This window comes from Cydia strobilella, chromosome 7 (assembly GCF_947568885.1).
Source record: "Cydia strobilella chromosome 7, ilCydStro3.1, whole genome shotgun sequence".
NCBI lineage: Eukaryota > Metazoa > Arthropoda > Insecta > Lepidoptera > Tortricidae > Cydia > Cydia strobilella.
Window position 1 is genome coordinate 4,938,413 of NC_086047.1, and position 27,864 is coordinate 4,966,276.

At 38.0% G+C, this 27,864-nt stretch overlaps 1 protein-coding gene across 3 annotated transcripts; it reads right to left on the minus strand.

Moving 5' to 3' along the window:
• Positions 1-169: 169 nt before the first annotated feature.
• Positions 170-27,864, minus strand: LOC134742981 (PR domain zinc finger protein 1). 3 transcript variants are annotated; one of them, XM_063676235.1, is made up of 9 exons: positions 27,847-27,864; positions 8,625-8,703; positions 7,822-8,076; positions 7,582-7,698; positions 7,298-7,339; positions 5,696-5,844; positions 5,493-5,593; positions 3,191-5,410; positions 170-2,970 (listed from the first exon to the last, which is right to left on the minus strand). In XM_063676235.1, the coding sequence occupies exons 2-9, from the start codon at positions 8,631-8,633 to the stop codon at positions 2,723-2,725; spliced, it is 3,141 nt and encodes a 1,046-aa protein (XP_063532305.1). In that variant the 5' UTR covers positions 8,634-8,703; positions 27,847-27,864; the 3' UTR covers positions 170-2,722. The 3 variants fall into 3 exon arrangements, with proteins under 3 accessions (XP_063532305.1, XP_063532303.1, XP_063532306.1); XM_063676233.1 differs by lacking the exon at positions 27,847-27,864 and adding an exon at positions 16,191-16,494; XM_063676236.1 differs by lacking the exons at positions 7,298-7,339; positions 27,847-27,864 and adding an exon at positions 16,191-16,494.

Sequence of the window (27,864 nt, forward strand, 5' to 3'; positions counted from 1 at the left end):
GCATATTTAATGTATATTACCTATATACTCACCTCCATTTTTTTTTAGTTTGTAGTGTGGAATGCATATTATATTTGTGTGCCAGGAATAAAAGTAATTTTGAAAGCTATCACGTAATACCGTATGTGTTAATATACATATGTATAATAAAGTTCATAATGAAACCACATTATTTTAATTTTCTTCCTGCTTTATTATTATTTTATCAGGATTTGGTGTTGTAAAATAATTACCGATCAAGGTGTACAAAATTACAGGCCTTTACAATAGGTAGCGCCCACGTGCCCGCAACGGAGCACGAGGAACATTACATAAACAGTGTGTTTAACGCTTCTTCTCACCGATGTTTTTAGATACAATTTTAAATATGTATTTCACTATCCACAGGCTCCGCAACTCTTATTTGCAGTGTACTGAACTATTGTTGTAACCCGGTTTCTTTATTAATAGAATTTTACGAGGTTATGATGTAATTGATACATTCAAAGTGATTTTATCTAATAACTTCGGTGTGTTGATACATGCTCGATATAATGTTAAATTTACAGTACCTTAAGTACTTAAAAATATTATTTATGAAGATCTATTTTATTTATAAGTGTTATTATCGTTTATACAAGACTGATACAGTTTTATGACGGCATAATGATTGATATCTTATTTCGAACATTTGAAGATTAGCTTACCCTTTTTGGGGAAGTATTTACAACGAGAAACTAAATAGAACACAATTATTCGTTTCTCAGTTCTGCAAATTAAAATCTAAGACAACTTTCATTACTTAGTAGTGGCAAAATAGTTTTATTCAAAACAAATATTAAACGATTTATATTATGTATATGTAAATTTAAACAATTTTTTTTACGGTAGTATAAGGAATTGCGAGAAGACTTCAAGTAGGTGTTCCAATATTTCTTATGTTTATTTGATATTATATACGTTTATGTGCTTAAGAAGTGCAATCTCATAAAATCAATTTGAATGCTGGGAAGAAATCGGAAGCATATATTTACTTAAGGATCTCTTCTGATGTTATAAAAATGTAACTACATGCCTACTTATGCACCTATATCAATTATCATCAATTATCGTTTGTCAAGAAGACGCGACATCATCTATAAAGTAGACGAAAACCCTAATCGATTTCCCTCAGTATTTTAGTTCCTGTGTACAGCACCCTGTACTAGGCATAGTTTAATAGGTAAACTTACCATACCATATATCAATTATACATACATAAAATATTAAAATTTGTAATGAATGTTAACGACGATGAAAAAATATTAACGATATCATAGTAAATAAGGGCACGAATAGTAGGTAACCTCGATATATATATATAGTGCTGCCGGCCCCTCTACATACTTAGGGTGAGTATTCGGCATATTATTGTTATAAAACTTTAGGTAGGTACTATATGTAAGTAAGTATAAAATGTACAGACATAATTCAAGTTGATTGCGTGTAAAAATCTTAATAGTATGAATCATAGAAATATACAAAAAGCTATCGTTTGGTGTTACATCACGTAATAAGCTTACTTCTTATCTATCGATCCACGTCCACTAACGTGCGACACTTACACAATATTTAGTAACGACATTCGCCAAACGTTATATTAATATTACTTTGTTTCAGCCTTTTAGAACAGGAGAATCGAAATTGGAATTTAATACAAAATAGTAACTAGTAGACTTGGTGAATTAATGTTACGATAGATACTGTAGTAAGGCCTCGGCGTGCGGAATTCGCCGCCGCCTGGCGTCACTCTACGATGTGAAGCACCATTTGTTCTAGCGTAGGGATAATGTACACATTCGTCTTAATAACATTAGAATTAAGTAGGCGCGCGCAAGCGCTTACTCTCCAAATATTCATTAGGAACAACGATTTAAAATACTATACGAACATCTCATTAGGATAACTTAAACATTATGAGCGCTTTTGGCACCTAGCCTTAATTACTTGATGATTCATGTGACTTGATGCGATTCAATAAACTGGCTTTGTAACAACCTTAACGACCAGTGCTTCTGTAATAAACCTCGTGGATTTTACAGAAACCAAGTGGCATCAATATAAGCTTTGTGACTAATGAGAGACGTTCTTTGGCGACCATTTATTAATTTGTTAAAACACTGGAAAGTTGAAGGCAAATATTAATTTTGCAATAACTGCAGCGTGTATTCATAAACTCATTTCGCGAATAAAATATGTAGCTGAGTTCCTTAAAAAATATTGAAAAAAAAAAATGCTAATATTAATACCACTTTTACAACGACACCAAATAATGCTAAAATGTGTGCATATTGCATAGAAATATATTTAAATAAAATAAAGTCGATGTCACGAAAATTTCTATTTACAATAGAATTCTACCATTATGTATAAAATTGAGCATTACTGTCTATAATCAAAGGCTGCTGATTACCTTAGATCTAATAATATTCAAATGCTTAGCATAATATAATACACGTTCCCAACCGGGACAACCTTTATCTAAGTACTTAGTACTCATCAACTTCTCTTATCGATCCTACGCTTACGTCTATTAACTAAAATATATTTACACCTTAACGTTCGAAACGTAATCTCATAGCCACTGGAGAAGACGAGAGGACGCGCTCGTCACGCTATCGTTCCTTAGTTTACACGAATACTTGAGTGATCACATGTAGCGGCGGGGTCGGGCGCCCGGCGGCGGCGGCGTCGGCGGCGCGCCTCAGGTGCACTCGATGATGAGTGGCTGGCTGGACTCGATGACGCTGGGCCGCGGCTCGCCGGCCGCGTAGTGCTCGTGCTCAGGCCGGTACTGCGGCGCGTGCGGCGCCAGGTGCGGCGTCGTCGTGTGCGCGTGCGCGCCCAGCAGCTCGCTCGCACGCGCCCCTCCGACCAGCCCTCCCTGCCCGGCCGAGTGCACCTCGTAAGCCTCGAGCCCCTCCCTTTCGTGGCAGTCTTTGTCGATAGGACCTGCAAAGTGCACGCGAAATTGAAATCGGCCGCGTTCAGTGAGAGCGCAAGTGAAAGTTACGGTTCACCCGCGAAGAGAAAGTGCAGCGCGCTGCAGTTGCTCTCGCGGCGGTGCTCGTGTATACACTCTCTCGTGAATATTTGAATGAAATTGCAAATTAAATTAAAAATGAAAGTGCAAATATGATTAAGTGTGGTGCATTAAAAAACTTAAACTCACATTCAGTATTAGCAGCATTCGTGATGGATAGGACTTCTTCGATATTGTTCGGCTTACAGCTAGTAGTTTTCCAGTGAGTTCGAAGGCCTGAAGCACTAATGTACTTCTTATCGCATCCTTGGCAGACGTACGGCCTATCGTTTGTGTGCAACCGCTTGTGAAGTTTTAAGTGGACGAATTGTGTGAATTTCTGCATGCACAGATCACAGGCATACGGCTTCTGGCCTGAGTGCAAGCGGAGATGAGTCTTCAAATTTGATGTGGAGGAAAATCGTTTTTGGCAAATATCACACTGATGAGGCTTTTCTCCCGTGTGCACGAGATAGTGCTTCTGAAGATGAGCGAGCTGCGTAAATGACTTACTGCAGACATTGCACTTGAATGGTCGCTCTCCTGAATGTGTCCGCAGGTGGACCTTAAGGTTTGAAAGCTGACCGAATGTTTTACAACAAACATTGCATTCGTAGTGCATTTTTCCGTCCTTCTTTTTCAAAGGATAAGGTAAACTTCTGTAGCCGCGGGATGCTTGCGAGTTTGGGCTCAGAGGGGCCATCATTAGGCTGCAGGAGCCGTCGGGGCTCATGCTTCCATGCGGAGGGACAAGTTGCGGGCTCCCGTTTGAATTTTGAATCAAACTTAATTGTGAGCAGTTTTTGAGAGTGATCACACTCGTAGTGGATGGATAGTGATGATTGCTGTGCCCGTTTTGAGATCTTTCATATTGATGCGTCGAAGTAACTGTCGGTGAATATGTGCTAGGAGGAGACCCAAGTTGAGTAATTATTGTAGAATTCGGTGGAGAATAAATATTGTACGAGTAGTTGGGATAGTGACTTTCATATCTCGTTTCTCTTATTTCCCTTATTTCTCTGATTTCTCGGATCTCGGTAGTATGAGGAATAGTGTGCGGTGGTGACGATGAATAAACGGACATTGCATTTGGTGTCGGCAGTTGTTGTGGCAGTGGCAATAAAGATGGCAGCGGTGTTAAATTAGAACTGGAGTCCGGACTGCAGGCATTTCCATACCTTTGACTCTTCTTGTACGAGTAAGCCATTTCTGTGGGCGAAGAAGGTGGGGGCGTCGCGTTGGGCTGTCTACGGTTTGGATCGTTATTGTTTGTATCAATCCGGTTGCCTGTAGTTAAAATAGTTTCTAGAATTCGAGTGTCAGAAGGAGAGCATCTCATAAAAACTGGTTGTGGGGATGGTGACGTTGACCCGTCTTCATAATATGGCTTATTTAATGGAACAACGGTATTCTGAGATGATTCGAGGACAATGACAGTCGATGTCGCTGGATCGCGCCGTGGTGACGATAGGTTTTGAGGCGAAACGTCCCCAACTTCTTCCGCTATTACCAGCTCTTTTTCACTTTCGCAATCCATGTCTTTGTGATTTTGGTATTGGTACGCTCTTGGCATCTTAATCTTTACTTTTCTGTATTCATTGCGATGCATATCTTGATCCATTTTCTGAACAATAACTGTTTCTTTGGGTTCATTTGTTTTATTAGAGCAGTCTAAAACATAGTTTTCAACATCAGAGTCGCTTGAATCTTCTGGAGGTGTAAATTCGTCATGATAACCATTGCTATGGTAGCCTTCATCGGACCTGACAGAGCCGTCGGCAGGGGCTAGCTGATGGTCATAGTGGGGTCCGCAATGAGAGAGGCTGGGTGACCGATTTCCAATTTTTTCTTGAAGATGCTGAGCCATTGGTGAAGGTCCTCGCATGTCCCTTAAGTGATGATTTTGAGCAGGTGATCTATTAGCGTGAACTCTTTGGCTCTCCATTTGATGAATGACCACGTGTGATGTGCTCTCTTTGTGTTGGTGAATTATTAAAGTTGAATTGTCTCTGTGGTGAACTTTCACTGGTGATGGTGGTTGCATTAAGCCGCTAGGTGACAAAGGTGTGTGTTCACTTACAACAGGGCTTTCAGTATTTGAATGAATGATGGTCGGGGAAATGTCGGTTCTGACAAGTGTCCTGTCAGTTTTGGCGACATTTCTGGGATCCTCCCGGCACAGCAGGGGCGGACTATCGTGGAACGATTTATCACTAAGTTCTCGCTTCCTACGTCTGCTCGGGATTTCAGTCTCTAAAAGTTCTTTGGCATTTGTAAGTCCAAGAACATACTTCATGTGGTTGAAAGCAATCTCGGGATGAACTGGAGCAGGCGGTATGCCATATGCCTTTTTGATGGTTTCCTCTTTGCCTGAAAAAAGGGGATTTCGTTAAATTTATTCACACAGGGAAAATAATATTTCTATTCATAATTTTTTGCTGTCTGTACTTACAGATAGAGTACGTGGCGCGCTCTGGATCGATATCGTAGCCCAGCCTAGTTGCAAAATCTTTGCAATACCACACCATCAGTTCTTCGTTTGGCATGATGTCCCTGAAATCAGACATGAATTTAAAGCAAACTGTTTTGTCCGGTGTATGATTCAATACAATGAAAATTAGATTTTATAGAAATGTGATAAAGTGTGAGTGCTACCTTATGGTGTAGAAGTATATGTGTTCTTGATGCTGGCACGCGACGAGGTTCATCACGGACAAGGAGTAAGCCGACGCCACGTATCGCATCCAGTTCGCCACACTCGTGTCCGACCCATCAAGGTAATAGTAGTCACTATCCTTGAATATCTGTAAATAGACATTTCAGAATGAAAAATATAGACTTACAAGTTCAGGAGCCTTATTCGTAACAAATCAACAGCAATATAATATTAATTTAATGAGAATTATGGCGTCGCATTCGCACACTTGTGTAGTCCTTGTGTTCCACTAGACTTACTTTTATCGGGAGCTCGAAAAAAATACAAAAGGTAATCACGGTCCATATCCCGGCCAATATAAGTCTAATGAAACTAACCGTGAATCATTCAAAACTGTTAGTCATTGTATTTTCGTTAAGTATCATTAAATTTTGACACTATTTACAATGCGCGTGCAGCAGGTAGCGTGCATTAGTAAATGTAGCAAATAGGCCAAGCAATAAGAAGGTATTGAGGGAAATGCCTGGAACACAATTTTTGACTCCGTAACTTTGTTTGGACTAGTTAGGAGGTGAACATATCAAAAGTCCCCTGCCGCGTGCCGTAGCCTTTGAGTTGGGGGGGAGGGGGGTAAGAAGGTCCCATTTTTCGGTTTTTCACATATCTTGGAAACTGTGCATCTTAGCGACACGACTACTTAGATAAACCGAAAGCTGATTAAATTTGCTACAAGTTTAATTCAGTAAGTTTTTCGATATCTTGAATAGTTTTCGGGACCAAATTTCAACGCAATCGGTTCAGCGATTAAAGCGCGAGGAGGAGTTAAAAAAAGGGTTTTTTTTTTAAATTTAGTTTTTACGACGAAATGGTGTCAATGTGATACCATAAATAAATTTAGCACCCCCGATTTATACGAAAGCGATACCAAACACGGCCTAGCAGCTTCACTGATGTAGATATCAAGATAAAATTGAGAGCACCAAATAAACTTACAAGAGCGGATATATCAAAAACAAGATATCGAAAAACTTGACGAAATAAAACTTGTAAAACAAATTTGATCACCTTTCATTTTGTAAAAGTTGCCGTGCCGATATAATCGAAAAACAGAAAAATTTAACCTTCAAACCCCCCCTCCCCCCGCCGGCTCAAGGGCTACGGCCGGGCAGGGACTTGATATGTTCACCTCCTAACTAGTTCAAACAAAGTTACGAAGTCAAAAATAGTGTTCCAAGCATTTCCCTCTATAACTTTTTTAAACATTCATTTCCTGGCCTAAAAGTGAAGCATGGTGTCACTCAATTCATTATTGACAACGGGAGATAACGATGTTTTATTGGCTAAAAGAGTGGGTTGTTATGAACAGTTAAAGCGGCTAGTAAATGGATAAATTTATGACAAATTGACAACTATTTCATGTATGTAGGGATTGCCGTATACTTAATTCTAAAAATCTGCGTTCAGAGAAATTTATTGAAGAACTACTTATGTATAGTTAGGGTTGATTTGGTAATCAACCCTAATTACCACCCCCACTATAAATACCATGCCAATTACAAAAGATACCATCACCAAGAATGAAAAATTAAGCCCGATCTCACCTTTATATTTCCGTAAGTATGATGTCTGACAGTTTCTTGTACCTGGCCCAAAATAGAGATGAATCGGTTAGTTAAAGAAGAATAACTAGTGCATATTGTACAAAAGCTATTTAGCTATATTGTTAGTTGAACGTGCCTATTTGCCAGATAGATGGCTCAGAAAACGCTACTAAATGAAGACTGATCCATTATTTACAAGGGTCGTAGGGAAGGGTCGTACCCATAGAAGTCTTAAGCAAAGTGGAAGATCTATGTTATAGTTTTTGTAATGTTTGTGGACTTACCCTCCAATAATATCTCCAAGAGACTTTGTCGTTGGGCTTGTTTGGCGTTCGGGTGCCTTCAAAAGGTCCAAAGCGCGTGCCGCGGGGTATTACGCCTATGCTCCATACACCTTCAGTCTGTAGGTATGAAATTTTCAACATTAATTAGTGATCGTGGAGATGAGAATCTGGAAAGAGAATCCCGGTAACATTTATTAAAGAGAAAAAAATATATTTGAAGGTCTCTGTTACTAGACTTACCGGTGTGTTAGGAGTGGAAAGAACTGCCGACGGCCTCAGCGCCAGGCTGCGTGGTAGAGTCTTCTCGGCTCGGTTGGTTGTGCCCCGCTCGCAGGGCACGTCTATCACTATGTACACTGTGAGCCTCTCAAACTCCTCTTCGCGCATGCGCGTGACATCGTAAGCGCTGGCGCTGGACACGGCGACGGCGGTGGCGGCCGCGGGGCTGCCCGTGCGGCCCACTAGCGTCGTGCTGGCTACCTCTTCACTGGTTGACTGTTGGCAGTACAGTATTGTTAAAAGCCTGATACCATTCTTATTGCAAGGAGTTCTTGTCTTTAATTATAACACTGTTTCTCGTAAAGGGTTTATGTAAAGTGTGTATTAGAAGATTTCTTTAAACTATACTTTTATTATTTTGATAGATATTTAAAGGACGCTAAAACACAGCTCAGCATTCAATAAGTCCCAAAAATATGCAAACATCACGGTGAAATGCATTTTCCACTTCACACCCGCATGCATCCTAAGGCTTTAGCGACCTAATTTGAAATTTATTTTTGTCTTAAAAGGGTTTATTTTAGCTCGGCGAGACGCTACCGGAGCCGCTCGATAAAGGGGAGGTGCCACTACTGACCCAGTTTCGCGATAAGTGCGCACTTTCCACTGCGCATCGACACTTCCCTTTTGCCTACTTATATCTATTTTCGCAAATTAAATTTGCCGTTAGACACTTCCAAATTTGCGCAAAAGGTCAAGCGGCACTAATAGACAGGCTAATTTAAATCATTTTACATTTAGCTTTGAAACATCAGTGTACTCACCAGTCTCATTTTGATCGATTATTGTTGTTTCTTCAAATCAGTATGTTCATATTTGTCTTGAATCGTTGGCAGCATATACCTATAAAAGAAAAAGAAAAATGTTATTCACCATATGTTGTCAGAATAATATACTTATATTTTACTTCCTACATTAAAATAAACACGCTCCAAGGTTTACAATAAATAATTGCAGAAAACTTGCCAAGCCTTTCGTTAAATTTTGCGGTTTTAGAGAAAATGTACCAAAAATTAATCTATACATTGAAGCACATATTTTAAATAAATGTTAAGTGTAACAAGTGTAAAAAAAATTTAATACAAAAATATAATAGTTATGTAATTTCTAGCAAAAACCTCGCATTGATTTGCTGCAGAAACCTACCAAGGAACTAAGAATTGTGAAAAATGTGTATTACCTAACATTTTTTGTATGGTCTACTGAATCTAAAAAAACTTCTTGTAATTATAAAACGATGATAATAGACAAAAAATTGTAAGTCAGATCCGATTCGAAGCGCTAAAAATCGTTAAAGCCCCACGGTGTCTCTATTACGCAATCCCACCGAGAACTTTAAAGCTAAGATTCTCTCAATGTTGCAATCCACGAGCAGTCATGAAGCAACCTCAAGTTCAACAGTTTGTTGCACAATCGCCGGAAGAGCGAGTGCGACGACTCGACTGCCGATGGGACCAAAAATATGTTTTTCAAAACCGGCCCATTTGACATTCAGAACGTTGCGCAAGTAACCAAACATTATGTGTAGATTCGACGCATTGACGCATTTGTGTACAGTACATGCTTTTTAAGCAGTACCTACAGACAGTAAATACGCGGTAGTTTATCGGGACCAACCTCGAAAGCTTTAAAAATATTATGACTATCCCATATAAAACATTGACATCTGATCTGAAAAAAATTCGCGATTTCCTCGTTGGTCCCATTGTAAATGTTGCTCAGTACAACCTATACAGGGTGGATAATAAATAAGTGCATTCCCGTTGCCAGCGAGGTTTTGGGATTAAACTGCGCAACTTTTACTATGGGACCAACCATGCGAAAAAAAAATTACTCCCATAGAAAATGGACCAGCGAAAATGTATGAAACAGCCAAATTTTTTTCGCAATTTCGTGGTTGGCCCAATAGTAAAAGTTGTTCAGTATAATCCCAAAATCTCCTTGGCAACGGGAATGCACTTATTTTTTAGCCACAGTGTATATTCACCTAGCAAAACATGGATAAGGGTTGAAAAATCTCCTTGTATGTATGTACCTTTTCGCCGCCAATTGACTTGATATAAAGTCAGTACATTTTGTGCCCCACACGCCACGACTTGATATGTTATACGGGTTGTCTACGTGCATTTTTTGACATGGCATTGATGACACTTTATGAGTTCATTGACGTGGCGGCGAAAAGCTTAAACACTGAGTTTGAATAATCCCTTTTTTTAATTTATCTTTGATGTTAATATGCAAGTGAAACACAATGACGACACGAGTGAAATGAACGTTCAAAATCAAAAAAATCAAAAATCAAAAATGTTTATTTTCTTTAACAATCTCATCATCTTAAAAATTAGTGGTTGGAACCTCCTTTTAAGTTTTAAAAGCCTGTGCCAGGAGGTACCGCCCTTCCTTATCTGGAGAATATTAACAATAGCGCGTGCTACATTTATGAGTAGGTATTTATGCTAGGTAAATATTACATTAAGATTTACTTACAGTTACAAATGTTACAATAATAATGCTGAGAAGCTTTATACAAGACATGCAAAAGGTATGTACATATAATTAGAAAAATAAACAGATGTAAAATCCCTCGTGTGTGTGTGTGTGTGTGTGTGAAATTTTTTTGTACGGCTGTGTGTATTTTATGTTCAATAGGTTAGTCAAATGAGCAATTCTTCTGTTTCCTCATATGTCTGTGTTAAAAGCCAAGCCGGTATAATCTTTTTGCACTCATAATAGTTTTTACTGTGAATATTAAGGTGTTTGTTAAAGAAGTTATATAAGTGTGCAGATAATGCTACGTAATGCCGTTTTGCAAATTTAGTATTATTTTGAGGTACAGTAGCAACTTTATACATTCGTCTTCTTTGTGTGCAAGTGTTATCATATGGTAATAAGTTATGTTTTTTCAGAACTATGTAAAGAATAAACAATCTTCTTATGGAAAGAAGTTTTGTCATACTATATAGTTTTTTAGTGGAAAATCTTTTTTTCTTAAAATACATGACCTTTAATAGGCTGCGCTGTGCACGTTCCAGTTGTAAGAAACGCGTTTTGGCTGCGCCTCCCCAGATAGGTATACAGTAAATTATGACGGACTGTACCAAAGCAATATATATCTCTTTGAGTAAATCTTTGGCAGAGTCTCTAGATTCATCCACTCCCCTTGGCACCACATATCTTAAACTTTTAAAGATCCAGATTAATTTTCTTATTCGTGAGGAGACATATTCAAGGTGTGGGTACCAAGAGAGCCGCTGATCCATGAAAACTCCTAGGTATTTGGCTTGTGCAACTTTTTGGATGATTGGACAGCTACAACTACATATTCCAGAGGTCAGCGTATCTTCGCAAATATGTATTTTAATAGTAAAATTACTGCTAGGTTGTGTGTTGTTAGAAATACTAAAGCAAACATAGTTTGTTTTTGCTGTGTTAAGCGTTAGTATATTATTATGCAACCATTTCTGGATTTGTCGTAATCCTTGCTCAGCGTGAACTCTAACTTCATCCCAAGTCGCCCCTGTAAAAACGACAGCGGTGTCGTCGGCATACGAGAAGATTTTAGCATTAGTGATTTGCATACCGCAGAGATCATTTATGTAAACTAGGAATAAGGTTGGACCAAGAACGCTTCCCTGCGGTACGCCGTAAGTGATTTCCTTAAGCCCCCCTGTACAGTTTTCTAGTTTTACTTTTTGTTTTCTATCAGACAGGTAGTCCTTAAGTAAAAGAAGCGGAGTTCCTCTTATTCCAATTTTTTCTAGTTTATGTACAAGGATGGGAACAGAAACGTTGCATTGCTTTGACAACAGTCAGACCATGCCAATCACTCGGCGTGCCAAAATCAAGCTATTATTAAACGACTCTAACTTCTATTTCCTGGCGATGACGTCACCTAACTAATATTACCTATACATAATTTTAGTAGTTATATGACATGGTCCGAAAGTGAGTTGTATTGTGACGTTTGCTTTTGCTTTCCAACATTGTAATTTATGGCACTAATTTTATGTCAACGCAGTTAAACTGTATTTACACATTTGGAAACTCCTATTCCAATTTGATTTAAATATCAGTAGGTATCATCTTAATGTTCTAAACATATGGACTAAACTATGTATTTCTATTCATAAACCCATTTAATTTGTAAATATGTAGGTAAGTTAAAGCGAAACTGAAGCGATTATTATAAGCGCTCCAAAATTTACAAATAGTAAGGAAAGAATACGAGCGTACTTTTATTGTGTGCCTGTAAATAATTCCAGGATGAGATGGATGACTCTGTCGAAAAGATGCCGCGCCAATACTGAAGTGAACCAAAGTTACGTAAGCTCAAGAAACAATTACCGGACTATTATATGCGCAATGCAGCTAATGATTGCGTAAGGGCATGTTTACACCCTGCGCACGTGACCGGTTGCGCAAGAGCAATGTCACACGCGGCGCGCACCCCTGCCGATAATGGAGCGACAATGCCTTCGTTTATTTACTCGTATCGATAAACGATAGCGGGTTTTCTTCGTTTTTTGTACATGCGTGTTGTAATTATTCTTAATTAATAATAATCTGGTGTTTTGGTATTACTAGTAGGTACCTATAAACCGTAGTGTTATTTATAATGAATGTCATTTTTTTTTTCAACTTAATTGTAATGTCAATCTCAACATAGTACTTATCCTGGTTGTATCCTCAGCTCCTGCTTTGAAGTCCAAGGTCCGTTTCAAAATAAATTCAACTACAATAATGTAAATTATTTGTACAGATAAAGTTAATTCAGTTTAGAATCCTAGCCCAATATACTTGTAAATTTTATTCCTTAGTCAATAGCCGTAACCTATTCTCTTAGTCTTATTATTTGTCAATTTTCCTAATAAATACAAATATTATTTCATTCCCTCAAAGTTTAGGCAAAGGGTAATCAATATAGGCCATAGGTTAAATTCATAAGAGCTGCCGCGAGATTTGCACTGAACTGTCAACGTTTTCATAGAAAATCCACGCTAGCTTTCGCGATCCTGTCCTGTACTTGCACTTTTGTAATTCTGATCTTTTTGATGAAAATTAACTCAATTTGAAACAATAAAATCTTAGTTTGTTAAACATTTTGTTGGTAGATAGGCCATAGGCGGAATTGATTAATCATTATGCAAGCGGATTTGATATATTAATTGGTTTGCTATGTCAAACAATCTAACAATATTTGTTTATACGTATGTTATCATAATGTCATGTCACCACAGCTAATAAACCAGATAGCAAATACAGGATATTATGAATTGTAAATTGTAAATAATTATTCGTAAGTACTAAAAAATTATCAATCTTCACGTAGGTACTCTTCTAATGTAATTCAATGAAATAGTTTTAATATCATAAAATTCGTAAAATAAAGAACAAAAGGTATTTAATATTTCTAATAGACATGTAATAAAAGCAATACAAGATGAGTGACGTAACGGTGCATATATGCACGCTTGTTAAGTTAGATTTTGGATAAAATGATGCTCGTCCAGATTATGCAGTAGGTACATATTATATAGTAACTCGTAATATAGTACGCCTATAGGTAACCCCGGTAAAAGTGACTAGTTATATTCTGAGTGGCTAATGGCGTTGCTTTCCATCGGATAGAAACCCTATAATTCTATATAATAGTTACGTTTGACATTACGAAAGTCATTACTTTCAGTTATCTGATCTAATGTAAACATGTGTTGCATACTGGCGAGCGCGGCGCCGGCGCAGCGGGCAACCTTGGTGCGCGCACTTGAACTTGCCCTTTGGCGTCGCGACGTCATCGTCACCGCTGCGCCCGCACATTGCAGCAGGCTTCTTCAATAGTTACACCGGTTACACCTACACGCATATGACCTGTGAGAACCGGTCAGGTGAAATTGCCAAAATTTAAATGTTAAATTATGTTGGCGATTCTCGGTCTGGATCTTTTTAGAATTTTCGCAAGGTGCCGGACATATACATATCATATGTGGCATTCTCAACCAAAAGGGTACTTATTGTCGGTTGTCAATAAGGCGCTATTTCCATATAGTTTCAATTTGAAATCAACCTTATCGACAAGCGACAATGTGGTACCTTTTGGTTGAAAACGTCACATATGGTCATTTAAAGAAATTGGATATCGTTAACAAAACGATTAATATGGTTTCAAGGCTAAACCGTTAAAAAGAATTTTTTCACCTTACGACTATAGCGTAATTAACTCTTTGTATTTTAGTTTTTATTTTATTTTGGGTAGTTCCATTTCATAACTTTGACGATAAACAGGAAAAACCACCTCACTCCGTAGTCCCTCGTAATTAGAGTAAGATGGGTTTTCATACAAAGGTGATTTTGGAAGATTGTTGTATCGATTTTTTTTATAGCTCCATTTTAAATTGGAATACATAATTTTTAAACAGTAGCCCTAAAAACCCATCTTTCAAACCTTCTCTACCCATTCATAACCCGACTATCCCCGCGAAACCTACTCACCCCATTCTACGGTACCTATCAATAAACATACAAGTAACTATCATAGTTAGGTACCTACTGAAACGAGAAGGGTGAAAAGAACACATTACAATTTTCAGGAGTAAATTTTTACTTATTATCGCAATATTCACAGATAAGCCGTTATTGTTTACGTGAAATACTTCCGCAGTATATTAGAGAACAAATGACGGCCAGTTTTATTGCGGGCGATGGAAGCGACGCCAAGCGCGCAAGGTCATGTGTGCATATTGAAAAATACTCTTGGCTGATTGTGCATTTTCTTCATGCTTTATGATATAATACAGCCTTGAACAGTTCGGTTTCCTCGTACAGATGCTGTAATACGCGACTCGGAGCGACGGGTTATCCCTGTCATGAGTGATTTGTGGGACTTGTGAGCGAAAAGACGCATACAGATTTTAAAAATATTACCTATTTAAGTTCTTATTAATAGTGCGACCAGATCTTACTATGTACTAGAAACATATCAAATTACAATATTTTTATCTACATACTTACTGACATCCTAATCTAATAATACAAAGGGCGTCATTTTCTTTAAAATATGGGAAACGCGAAATACTAACTAACAAGATTATAATCTTAAGATTATGGCCAGTTTTCTAAAGAGTTCAATTCCCTTTGATTACATAACATACTTATCTATTTCTATATTTTACTGAGATTACATTTGTTAGGTAATTAATACATTTAGTTACGTGTAATAAATTGCTTGCTTTGAAACAAATCAGATGTGTTGGAGACACATAAACGGGTTTGAACACTGAAATTGTCATATCGTCAATCTCCCTACAATTTAGATTACGTCCGTGATTTCTAGTTATGAAAATGCATCGTACATATACTCGTGTGTTAATATCGCATGCATCAGCTATGCCAGAGTGCGACGGGAACAGTTAACCTTGCCGTCTAATAATAAATTGATGTATAAGTGCATGCATACATCTCGATACGCTATATGTTACTGTTAGACAAATACAAACGCGGAAATGTTTGGCGATATCAGTTGTGTAAGAGCACGTAAGTGCATCGTTATCTGCATTATGTGAAGATAACTGCACAATACTTTGCATAACCTTGAGATCATAACAAGTAAGTAATAGGTAGGTTTATGTCTGAAATATAAATATGGCCAAACTTACGTAATTATTGGTAATTGTAATTTTAAGCTAATTAAACTAATATGTAGTATGTGTAGCATATAATTTGGTGTAGTATATGTATAATGGACGCTGCAATACATACTACACTAAACAGCAAACAACATAGTACTTTTACTTTTTTACAGATTTTTAATGACGTTATATACTTGCTATATGTAAGTGCTGCAAATGTCTGCTATGGCGTACAAACGGTACAGGATTTAATGATGTCTCTTCATGGAAGACAAATATTATGAGCAATTATGGCATAATCAGATCATCTTTCGTTATAATTTTAAAACATATTTACAAACAGTTTTTATAGGTAATGGTTTTATTAAATCATACCATGGCTGGTAATAAATATTAGTCTCACATTCCAAGATAATCTTTAAATCTGCATGTGACTCTATGAACACCTAAGATTTTTTTACGCGGAACATAACACATTTAATCAAATCATACGATAAGACGGTACAAAATTCGATAACTTACCGAATTAGGAATATAACTTCACTGACACTTATATCAACATTAGAATCCGCGTCTTAGGAAAATTTATTCAATAGGCACTTCATGTTGTGATCCGCTTTCATTACACTCCACTTCCTGATTGATATGATTTTACAGTAGAATTTGGTAGTAGTAAATTTTTTGAAAAAAAAAAAATTAACTTACAATATCATTCCTTATTAAGTGCATCCAAACTTCTATTTTCGTGTATTCTTTGCGCCGCGAAAAGTGTTTGGTTTAGTGAAGACGAGCGTTCAGCAGAGAGCGGTGTCGTGCGAGTTGAGGCGCTCGAGGAGTATGCGGAGCTCTGGCACCGGGACTCGGGGCCGCAGCCGGCGCGCTCGTGGCCAGCCCGGCGGGCGCCGGGGCGGCTCGGGACCTGCCGGCGTGCTGGGCGCCGAAGCGCTGTGCGCATTATGCAACGGAGGCCACAGCTCCGACCTGCCCTACGTCTACCCGCTTCGCATCGTACTAACCCGCCGCGCCGACCGACCTAGATGCACTTTTACGACGAGAATGCAATCGACATACATATTCGCGTCTCGTTCCGATAAACGCATCGACGACGAAAGCGGCCGGTGATGGAGAATACGGACGAATTTGACAGCAAATGCAGTGAGTGCGTCACGTTCGCGCCTAGGGTTTGGCTAGGAGCTGGAGCGGGACAGAGCGGCGGCGCCGCGAACTGCATTCAAGTTCATTACTTCCGTACCGCGAGCGGCCGCGACCGTGCTCCCGATCCGAGGCGAGGCCTTATTGACGATCATCGCACTCCAAGCTACTTTCTATTTTAATAAAACTATTTTCTATTATAAAAACTTACAGAAAGTATAAAGGAAAAGTCATAGATAGGACAATTATGAGAGCATTATTTTGTTGACCGGTAGCAATTTTCCTTACTTGAGTCTGACTTGAGAATGGGCAGTCCGTTGAACACTCTTTTCTACAATTAGGATACTCTTTTTCTACAATTTTAAATTAAATTATATTACTAAAAAAAATCAAAATTTATTAATCTACGTATAATTTGACAAGATAAACTATCCATGCTACTTACTATATGTTACTACTTATATGTTTGTATGTATGTATGAATGCCACTTAAGACATAACTTCATTCTGAATATAATTTTTATCGGAAAGTATTGTAATAAATGTAATAATGGAACAGTGAACGAAACGAATATGATTCAATGGTTACATTATACGATATATTATTACCCTGTTTATAAGTAGATTTGGCGCGGATTAGTCCGCATGGCTGATAAAAAGCCTTAATTAAAACTAGTTGAAAACAACGTGCGAGCGAGTAGCGTGAGAACGGTAGCGAAAGCCTGAGCCACCCCGGAACACGCTTTCACTATCGCGGGTCGATGACACGACGCACCCCTACCCTGGGATCTCGGGGGCAGCCTACAGGATCCATCAAACACCTCCACCGATTAAAAACAAATCACTTATGTATTTCCACCAATATAGGATTAGAACACACACACATAAGTAAAGTATTTTCTTGAGATTTATGTTGAAGTGGATTAAAATAATGACCCAAATTGGGAAAACCCAAATATTCCGAAATACGTTTTTCCGATTTTTATAATCACGATTTTCATAATCCCGATTTTTTATAAGTTCGAAATATCAAAATTACGATTTTTAAAAACACGATGGAATGAAATCACGCATGTGCTATTTCCGAAAACTTAAAATCCGATTGTCACTTGACCGAAAGCTTAAAGTTCTGGTTTTACACTTTTCCGAAAAAAAAATTTTCCGAATTCCTAAATTCCGAAAAATCATTGTCTGATCGGAAATAAAACAATTCGATATTTAGAAATTCGGTCTTTTGCAAGGTCGGAATAATTAAATTCGTGATATTCAAATAAACACTCACGTTTTACTTTAGTAATTCGGTATTCAGAATTCGGTTTTTTGTAAGGTTAGAAAAATGAAATCCGTGATATTCAAATGAAGACTCACGTTTTAGTAATTATTACGGGTGCCTGTCGTGCCGCATCATGTTAAATTCGGCATAAAAAAATTAGGCAGAACTGCGAACCCTGCGAACCCGAACTGTTGTAAGAAGTGGGTTAGGTTAGGTTAGAACTGCGACCCCCAAGAAAACGAACTGTTGCCAGAAAAGTGGGCTAGGTTAGGTTAGAAGGTTAGAACTGCGACCCCCAAGAAAACGAACTGTTGCCAGAAAAATGAATTAGGTTAGGTTAGAACTGCGACCCTCAAGAAAACGAACTATAACAATATATTCGGAATATCGTTATTCGGAAATAAAAATTGGGATATTTTAAAATAGGAATCACGTCAATTCGGAATAAGAGCAATTCAGAATTCGTGATTTTGAAAATCGTAAATCTTAAATTCGGCGTTTGACACTGTCTGAATTGTTATAATCGGAATTATGTGCTTCGGAATTAAAAATTTCGGGATAATGGCAATTCGGAATTCGTAATTGTTAAATTCGCTGTTTGTCATCATCGGAATTGTTATAATGGGAATTATGTTTTTCGGAATTTACATATTGGCTTTTTGTGTTTTCGAAAATATAAATCTTCGTGATTTTCATCATTCGTAATTACGACAGTCGGAATTTTGATGGGTCGAGCATTTAAAAATCGGAATGATAAAATCGGAATGATAAAATTCGACATTCTAAAATTTGGAATAAATTTTTTCGGCATTATGTAGTCCCTATCAAATTATTATTTTTAAAGAGGTATTAGGAACTGAAATAGATGGCCCAGGGCTGGATAGGATACTGGAGGCCTTGGTTACTAACTTATTCTATTGTATATGACATCTATTTCAGATAGCTAGACAGATAGATTTCCTTAGTTAATAGCACAATTTAAAATACTGTCATAAAATAAATTGTTAAAAGATCTATCCCATGTTGACGTCGCACGCGTGAGCATAGGTTGCGTGTTTTTGCAAAACAAGTAAAGTAAGTGGTAAGGGAGTTCGGCCTCCACAGACGCCACGCCGCGCCCACCACCTCCCATTATCCAATATTGATTTCACTATTTACAGGCTGTAATCTGTTAACAACTGAAAACTGCTAGCATTGAATGATGGACGTGTTTTCAATATGCAATTCGTTGTAGAGTCTTTGTTTGAGTTCTGCTCGGAATATTTAATTTTAAATATTCGTTGTGCACACATATATTATTAGCTTTTATGTACTTAATAGTGTTTTTTGTTTCAGATCATACAGGCGTTTATTATTATGTAAGTAGAACATAACGTGGGTCTGAAATATTTTAAACTTGGGATGACGATGGAAATCCAATTAACTAATGTTAAGCATGAAAAACCTGGGCCATCAATAAGCAATTAAAGTTGAATAGAGTTTTTAATTTCAATTTAATTTACAGTACAATTTACAGTAGTTACGATATTTCTTTAAAAAATACTGGATACATTAATTACATTAACAATTTTAATAAAACTACTTATAGGTACAAAAAGGAACTTATGTTTAACTCTCAGAATGCTCATTACTCATTACTACGTATTACCCGATCTGGTGCCGCCGACCCCTGACCGATTTATCAATGAGTCTGACTATTATAGGTATGGATGCGTATTTTTCTTGCCGTAGGACATGGAAGGTCTAGGGGGCGACCTACCCCAATGTCTGGGGCTGCAGGCACAGCCTCTATCGATTCACGCGCCTTGCAATTTGCAATGTAAATGAGAGCTTATAAAAATGACACGCGTGTTTTAAAGAATTCAATGTCACTCATGCTAGTTAGAGATTTCTTTATACATTATGTAGGTATTTAATAGGTCTGATGAGATAAGGCTCCGTTTGTTTTAAGAATATAAGTTTCTAATTTATGCATTCTTAAAATAGGTTACCTATGTAACGCAATCTAATACAATATATATGTTGAACAGAAACGTCGATTGGCGTCATGTGAAATTGAACCTAACCAATTGACAAGCAATTAGTGCGTTAAAAGTTGTGGCGCATTAAAGAAAATGCAGTTTTCCATCGTCGGAGGCTTGAGCGGTATCAAAACACTGTATCTTCCGGGGTGAACGGCCTGGGTCGCCGTCCCACACTACTCGCGCCGCCCGGCGTCGGTCCCGCTCTCGCGCGCCACGGCGAATAAATCGCTCTGCGGCCGTGTGCGGGCAATGCGTTGTACTGTGTACTGTGCTGCGCGAGTATTGGGCACAGGTCGTTGACATCCTAAACAATTTCCTTTAGGCTTCTAAACTGTAACTTTTCTCGTGTTTAGATTTGCGAGCTCTGATTGCCTGGTCGTCCAGAATAGAAAGCAAATTAGAATTAATTTAATTTCAACCTCATCGCTGAGGTCAGATGTGTTTGTCAGAGTCTGTCAGCGATTTAACTATGAGCAATTGAGCAGGGTAGAAATGAAGATCTAAATGTGACAAATATAACCGTTAAATATATTTCATTTGTAAAATTTAGGGTCACATTTTGGCAACTTGTAAAATTTGGGACAGATTAAGAGACCTTAGTAAAGCAGATTTAAACTTTTAAGTCTCTAGCGATTTCAGAACTGGCCAAAAGGAAGTTTGATAGTTGGCTGTTACCGAAACATGAGAGCCACGCCGCCCCCGGCGAGATGCATAAATTATATGACGCGATTTCACAGAATAGGAAAAGACACAACTCAAAATAAGTTTCCTAAGAGAAAAGTTCTCAGTTTAGCAATCGGGACGTATGTATTTCAATACGTGATAGATATGTTTAAGTTATTTGATTACAAGAGCACGTTGTGGGTTTGTGTCGTTCAAATATAAAATGCACATGTTTTTCGGCGGAACGATTATTGATTCCATTTAGTGTAATGCTCGACGTAGGGCCTGTCTATACCCGTATCTGTGAAGCGCCGCTCCGCAGTGCAAACTCGATTTCCCCCTTCTTGGGGCAGGCTTCAATACTCATTCATGCCTTTTTCCCTCTCTTACCGGAAGCGGGTGCATAGCGTGCTCCCTCTCCGCCGCTTCCGTGTTCATAGCAGCATACGCGCATGTACTAGACCTAGCCCAATGCAGCGAATTTTGCGTAGGGTCGTTGTCCTCTCCTATATCTATATCCAAACAACTAGCCGGCTACCCCGACAGTGCTGGCGAAATTTTCTAATCTCGTCCCTTTTGTGAAATATTCCACAAAACACGTTTTCGTTTTTGACGCAAACTGTGCAATTTTCTTTGTCGGCACATTACGCAGGTAATTGCCAAATATAAATGACGCTACAGCTATGAAGTAACAAAGCATTGTTCATATAACCTTCGTGTTTTGGACGGTTGGGTTAATAAAGCAAGGGCCATTTGCACAAATTGCTTTAGCGAATTGAAAAGGTTGTCTTAGAAATGAGTCTTTAGTCGTTACAGACAATAAGGTCGATGACAAAAAGTGCAAAAAGTTTAGAAACTGGAAAAAATGCCAGCAACGCAATGGTATTCTTTTTTAAGTATAATTGCTTTAGTGTTTACCGAAATGTTTAATTACGGTTTTCTTATATTATTTCATGTCGGTTTGACGATGACTTCTTCGAAGTTCGTAATGTTTTTTGGATATACAGTATCTTTTACTGTTCAGCATTTTGCAACACTATTACCTTGTTGACTTGGTTTTAAATTAATCATATAATGAATAATTGGAAATAATATGCATTGGAATTTAATTTAAAATAAATAAAATATAATTTTAACTGCCTTACAATTTTAAGTATGAATACTTCTGTATAAAAAATATATTTATGTCACACGCAAATTCGTGACATGACGAACCCGTTATATCTAAATATGTATAGGTATATTATAAGCCTTCAAGTTTCATAACTGCAAAAGTTTAATGGCGTTATTCATAAACGCGTTACTGGCCTAAATTAGCTACGAATCGTTTGTTTTTATCTGTCATTTTGACTTATGTACTTGTAAGAAAGGGATAAAACATAATTAAAATAAATCAGGCCCATAAGTTTTATGAATTAGTCGACATAATTTCAGATGTCTGGATACCGAATGCGCCAAAGACCGTTATTTTTCGCTTTTCCACGCATCACGCATAGGTAAGCTATAATAGTGCATAAGCTCCAGCTCGAGTCTAGAATGTGCTAGGGTCAAAAGCCGCCTTGTGTGTCAGTGCTTAGTATTCCGTGAGCCGAGGCTCGAGCGGCTAACGGGACCGTGGTCTGCACCGGCCTTTACTTTCATCGATCGGCCAAACCACATCGATGCCGATGGTATACTTTTCTTTGTTAGCTTTGGCTCTTACCGTCCTCGAAATATAACACTCGAATGAAATTATACCTAATTATTATTTTACTGACTACGACATGTTAATTTTAACGTCTTAGTCTAAGTATTGTTTGGCAAAAAAAATGTTTAAGTGATGACATAATAAACATTAGAACGACATTAATGAAGGTATGAATTTTGAATCATAAATGGCTTTTGAGAGCAATAATCAATGAAGTCGTAAAAAGCTGATTACCCACGGTTACCGTCTTATAAAAAATCAAAAGGACCCGGCAAGTGATTAAACGCAGGTAGACGAAAACACCGCAGTCAAAAGAGAAAGGTCGCAATAGGATATGACGCCCCTACTCTGTTAGTGTCTTTTGGAAGACAGAATGGAACGATATATCAAAGGCGGGACAACGGGCCTTTGTGAAGCGTACCGTTACCGTTACGATAGATGCTCACTATCAACAAAAGTGGAAATGTGGTCAAATCGCTTGTTTGTTATTAATTTTTGGAGCTTAAACTTAATCCCCGCATCTGTTTTGTCTACAAAAAATATCTATCGCGATGAATATAAATTTAAGCCGATAATTATTTCGGCTCGTATTTTGGTCGGTAGCTTACTATGAGTAAAACACAAATAAAACTAATCCTGCTTTAGGTTATGAAAGCCCTACTATTAAAATGCTAACAACCTGATTACAGTCTTACTTTGAAATCTTTGTAACATAAATATTGTAAAACATAACTTACTCGGATTACTAAATTCTGTCATCCTTTAATGATATTTTTAAGAATTTAAATACATTCCAGAAATATAAGAAAATTATTCGAAACTCGTCGTCCCTAAAATTCTCCCAAGTGACTAGTCAACCTGTACATTTTTTTCCGAACAGGTAAATTCACCCATGGTTTAATGTTACCTTACGTATGCTGCCCTAATAGCTTCTCATACGGTATCTGGTCCCGTTAGGTTGTGTATAAAAGGGAAAAAATAAATACAAGAGGGTGAAATCAGAGCGCAGCGGGATACACGCCGACGATGACGGTCTCGGCTTCCGTGTGTTATGTAAGAGATAACAGAGCCTTCAATATTGATTCCAAAATATTTCCATTACCATAATGAATATTATTAGTACACCAGTAACTGTTTTGACAGTGATTTTTGAAGGAAAATTATTATTTCGTATCCGATTTATAACCTGCGCTCTTATTTCCTCGTCACTAAATGGGTTAAACATCGAAATATGCATTAGTACTGAAAGGTGTTTGTAAAATCTACCTAGTTGCATATTGTGAAAATGGGATTTTCCTAAATACTTTTACGTACGCGCGCTTTAGGCATTCATTTAAAAAATAAATAAAAAGTAAAAATAAAATGTAATTTAAATTGTTCAAGCAAGATTGCCCTGTTGATTTTCAGTAACACGATAGTAAAGTATAATTATCTGCAGGAGAAGTCCATGTGCTATGATGTAGGCACACATAACACTGCAATCGTTATAATGATCACTATAGTGAGCGTTTACTATTGTTTACGATTGCTTCATACCAAACCGCAGCTATTTGAATAAAATATGTAATCACAAGGTGACAAACAATGAATGAACGGTGCTTTACGTTCGTGGTAATGTTATACGGTGTGGCCGGAAGGCTGGCGGCAGCGGCATACTTACTGCTCATAATATTATAAATAATACGTATGTGGCACGGTCCACTTCGCCAAGTCATCTAAATATGTACTATGTGCTTCCTGTGGCTTTACTTTCATTGGCATGCTGGTTGCATTTGGCACATAGGTTGGGGCGTTTGAGACTCAAAGTCGGAGTCAGTCAGAGTCCACGTAGGAATGATGGATGAATGACAATGAACTTGATGCCACGGTGCTAACTGAAGGACCTAATATGAAACGAGAATGGGTTGATTGCTCAACTGCCTGTATGAGGCGTAGTAGAGAGTAAAGAGGTATGTATGTGGTTTGGTACTTTGGCTTGGACCATTACACTCATGACGTAATTAATAGTGAAATATCAGTGACATAACTATCGCGTACAATTAACTATCCATATGATTGACAGTTCCCTGTCCCCAAATCATCTAAATTTAAAATATAAACCACAGTGTTTGTTATTGATCCCTTAAAGCCTCAGCCAACATCGACAACCTCATCCCAGAATAGAATGGTTACGTCGCAACAAGTAATCCGAGCAAGAAAAAGATTATTACATAATGGGTGCGTGTGCGCTCGAGGCATGACACCACTGTACCGTTGTGGGAACAGGTTCCGCCCCCCTCCGCTCCACAGGGCGCCTCACCCCCCCGGGCACCCACACGCGTGCCCGCTGACCGAGCATTTACTTTCTACCCATCAAGGACCTTCCCAACCATGTGAAGAAAGCTTTGGTTTAAGCCATGACCTTGCTTAGGATTGTATGTTGTTCTAATTTCGTGGCCTCATTTTCGGGAGGTCGATCCGGATAAATGCTTCGAGATATAAGAGTAAATATTGAAGATAGTGCTTTCCTTAACTTGTAATCTGCTTGCTACGTAAGTGCAACAAACTAGTCAGTATTCTTATCAGGCGCCTTTATGCCATAAGTTGTAATTTAGTACCACTATTATGTTATTAAAATGACAGGGACAACAATTCTAAGCCAATTACTGGTTTGCCCTAAAGCTAGCTATCAATTACTGTAACCTACACTTAACTGTAGTCCCTGCCTACGACTCGCAATGGAAATGACAGAATTTTGACAGGCGGACTGACAAATGAATAAAGTCCTGCTTCAAAATAACATTACAAGACCAGCGCCGAAACTGATCAGCTAAAAAAACTCAAATGGTTCCTTTGACCCGTCTTATTTTGATGGATGTCTTTGCTCATGTCAAATGCCTCAGCCACCTTGCCCTGTCAGTTGTTGACGAACCCATCGCACGTATTGTCACTGCCTTTCAAAGAAACTCATTTAGTATGCAATTAGGCTTTGCATTATTTTATCACAAGAAATACTTGAGAGCCTGCTAAAGTACTTGAGTCACGAATTTTCAAGTCCAAGATGTAAACTGTTTAAATTTAAGAGGTGTTGTAATTTTGATAATCGACTCTGTGGCATGTGCTGTAAGAATGAAAATCGCACAAGCGAAAGCGGCGGGTAGCGGGGTCGCGGGCGCGAGCGCAGTGCGGGTCGATGACCGAGTTTTCACGGGTTTGACGGCCTGCTGTTATATCATCGGTCGTTGTCAGTGTCATTGCCGAAACCGCGGGCGGATGCGGGCATGCTAATTTACATCTTTTGCGATTTGCATTGGGCTCACTTTTGTTTCAGCCGATTGTGCTACATTATGTGGTTAAGTTCCATTATGTGTGTAACGTGCATTTGAGTAAATATGAGTACTTACATAAAGTTAAATCGCACATTTTACTTTATATTTCAGGCGCAATAAAACAGGTTGAGTGCAGTCGAGTCGAGAGCTATATTTTAATGTGTTTGTTATGTTACACGCTAATATGGCCCATTGCTTTAAACTCTATGTCTAACTAGGGAAGTAAGAGCGTCTCTAAGATTATTTAACGCTCGCGATTTTAATTAGTATGTAATTTTGTATGTACATGGAAATATAATTCATTATCATTGATTTTTGATTATGAAAATCTTAGGAATTATTTAGTGTTTGATAACTATTAGTTAAACTTGTTTTCATGTAGTATTGCGTGGAATTTACTCTAGTTACTCTGTACGGTACTTGACAGATAGATAATATTCCTTGCGTGCAAATAATTAGTGTTTAACGTATGCCACTAAGCGTCAACAAGTACCCACCTATTAAGGGTGCGCATATTTAGTATCCGTGAAGAGTAGAGTTGGTCATTATAATTAATAATAATATGTGTTTTTCAGTAAGTTTCTTAGATGTAGAGCCAGATTTATTCACATGAAAATTTAAGAAAAGTGTACTTAGTCATAATTGTTAATTATTATTTTTAATGTAAGTAGTGATTTTATGGAAGTATATTTGTTCAATGAATTGCCTCAGTGGAAACAGTGGAAGCGCTGGTGACCTAGCGAAGCGCGGTCCGGAGGTCGCGGGTTCAAACTCAAACCCTGGGTACCCATGAGTTTTTTGGAACTTATGTACGAAATATCATTTGATATTTACCAGTCGCTTTTCAGTGAAGGAAAACATCGTGAGGAAACTAGACTAATCCTATTAAGGCCTAGTTTCCCCTCTAGGTTGGAAGGTCAGATGGCAGTTGCTAGTAGTAAAAACTAGTGCCTACGTCAACTCTTGGGATTAGTTGTCAAGCGGATCCCAGGCTCCCATGAGCTGTGGCCAAATACCGGGATAACCCGAGGAAAATGAATGAGTGGACGTAATTCAGATGTAGGGTCAGTAAAAGAATTAAAAGAAACCCTGTGTATTAAAGTTCCTATTCAAGGGTGCAATCAATAACAATGCTGACTATAGCTAAGTACATGCTAATTAACAACCAATTTCGCGCCAAAACTGCTAAATTAATGCTGATAACTTTGACACTAACTTAGTTTTCTTTCCGTTGTCTTGAATTCAGAAAATATGCTTTACGAAACGTAAATATGTATTAGTATACAAAGCAGGCTCGCAGTCAGGCAGTGCGACATGTCCACGTTGTGTTATTTTTGTGAGAAAATAAAATAGAAGGTGACATAGTCGTTTAAATAAAATTAAGTCTAGAATACGAGATATTATATACCAGTGAAAAAGACATTGAGTCATCCTATTCATCAGGTACCTTGATAATCGCATACCTACAGTCAAGTTCAGTTACAGTAACAAAAATGGCGCGAAATCTTATCCTTCCTTTGATTACATGGAACTTTTTACATAATACCTTTTTGCGACGACACTGCGTTGCGTAAGCTTCGTGCGCTCACCTTGAGCGCGGCCAGAGGTTCAAGGCTCTGTTTTTGCACATAGCGACAGCCCAAATAACATTAGTGTATGTGTGTGTCTGTAGATCGCGAGATATTATGGTAATTTATTTGGGCGTCTATTTTAGGATAAATATCAGCAGAGGATATATTAAGTTACCGGCAAATTTGACTTATAACTATATTAACTATCCTCAATTATCCATAAGTTGAGTTGATCCTGCTGAAGAACTCATAAATCTGTTGACAATGATCTAAATTTTCGGCTGCGTTGACATGATATACTTACCCAGTTAGCGCCATGAAGAGAACTAGATGTAAATGTATTCAGTATTCTGCTTCGTTTTCTTACCTCCGGCATATTTACAGTTCTCGATGGTAATGTAGCAGAGATGAGATAAAATTTACAAAAACCGAAAAAATATAATTACTGGAATAAATTAATTAAAATTGTTATTGTTGTTTTGGTTTTTGTAAATAAACTTCTAAACCAGATTTAGGTGTTTGTTATATAAAAAGGTACGTCGGTTCAATAGAAAGGTAAACAAAATGAATAACAAACATCCAGAGCCAGAGACCTTGAGGGTAAGATGCGCGTTGATGTCTTTTAAATGTCTAAGACAATCCTGCGCTTCCTTCGTATACCAGTAAAATTTGTATGTACTAACCAATTGCGCCAAAAATCC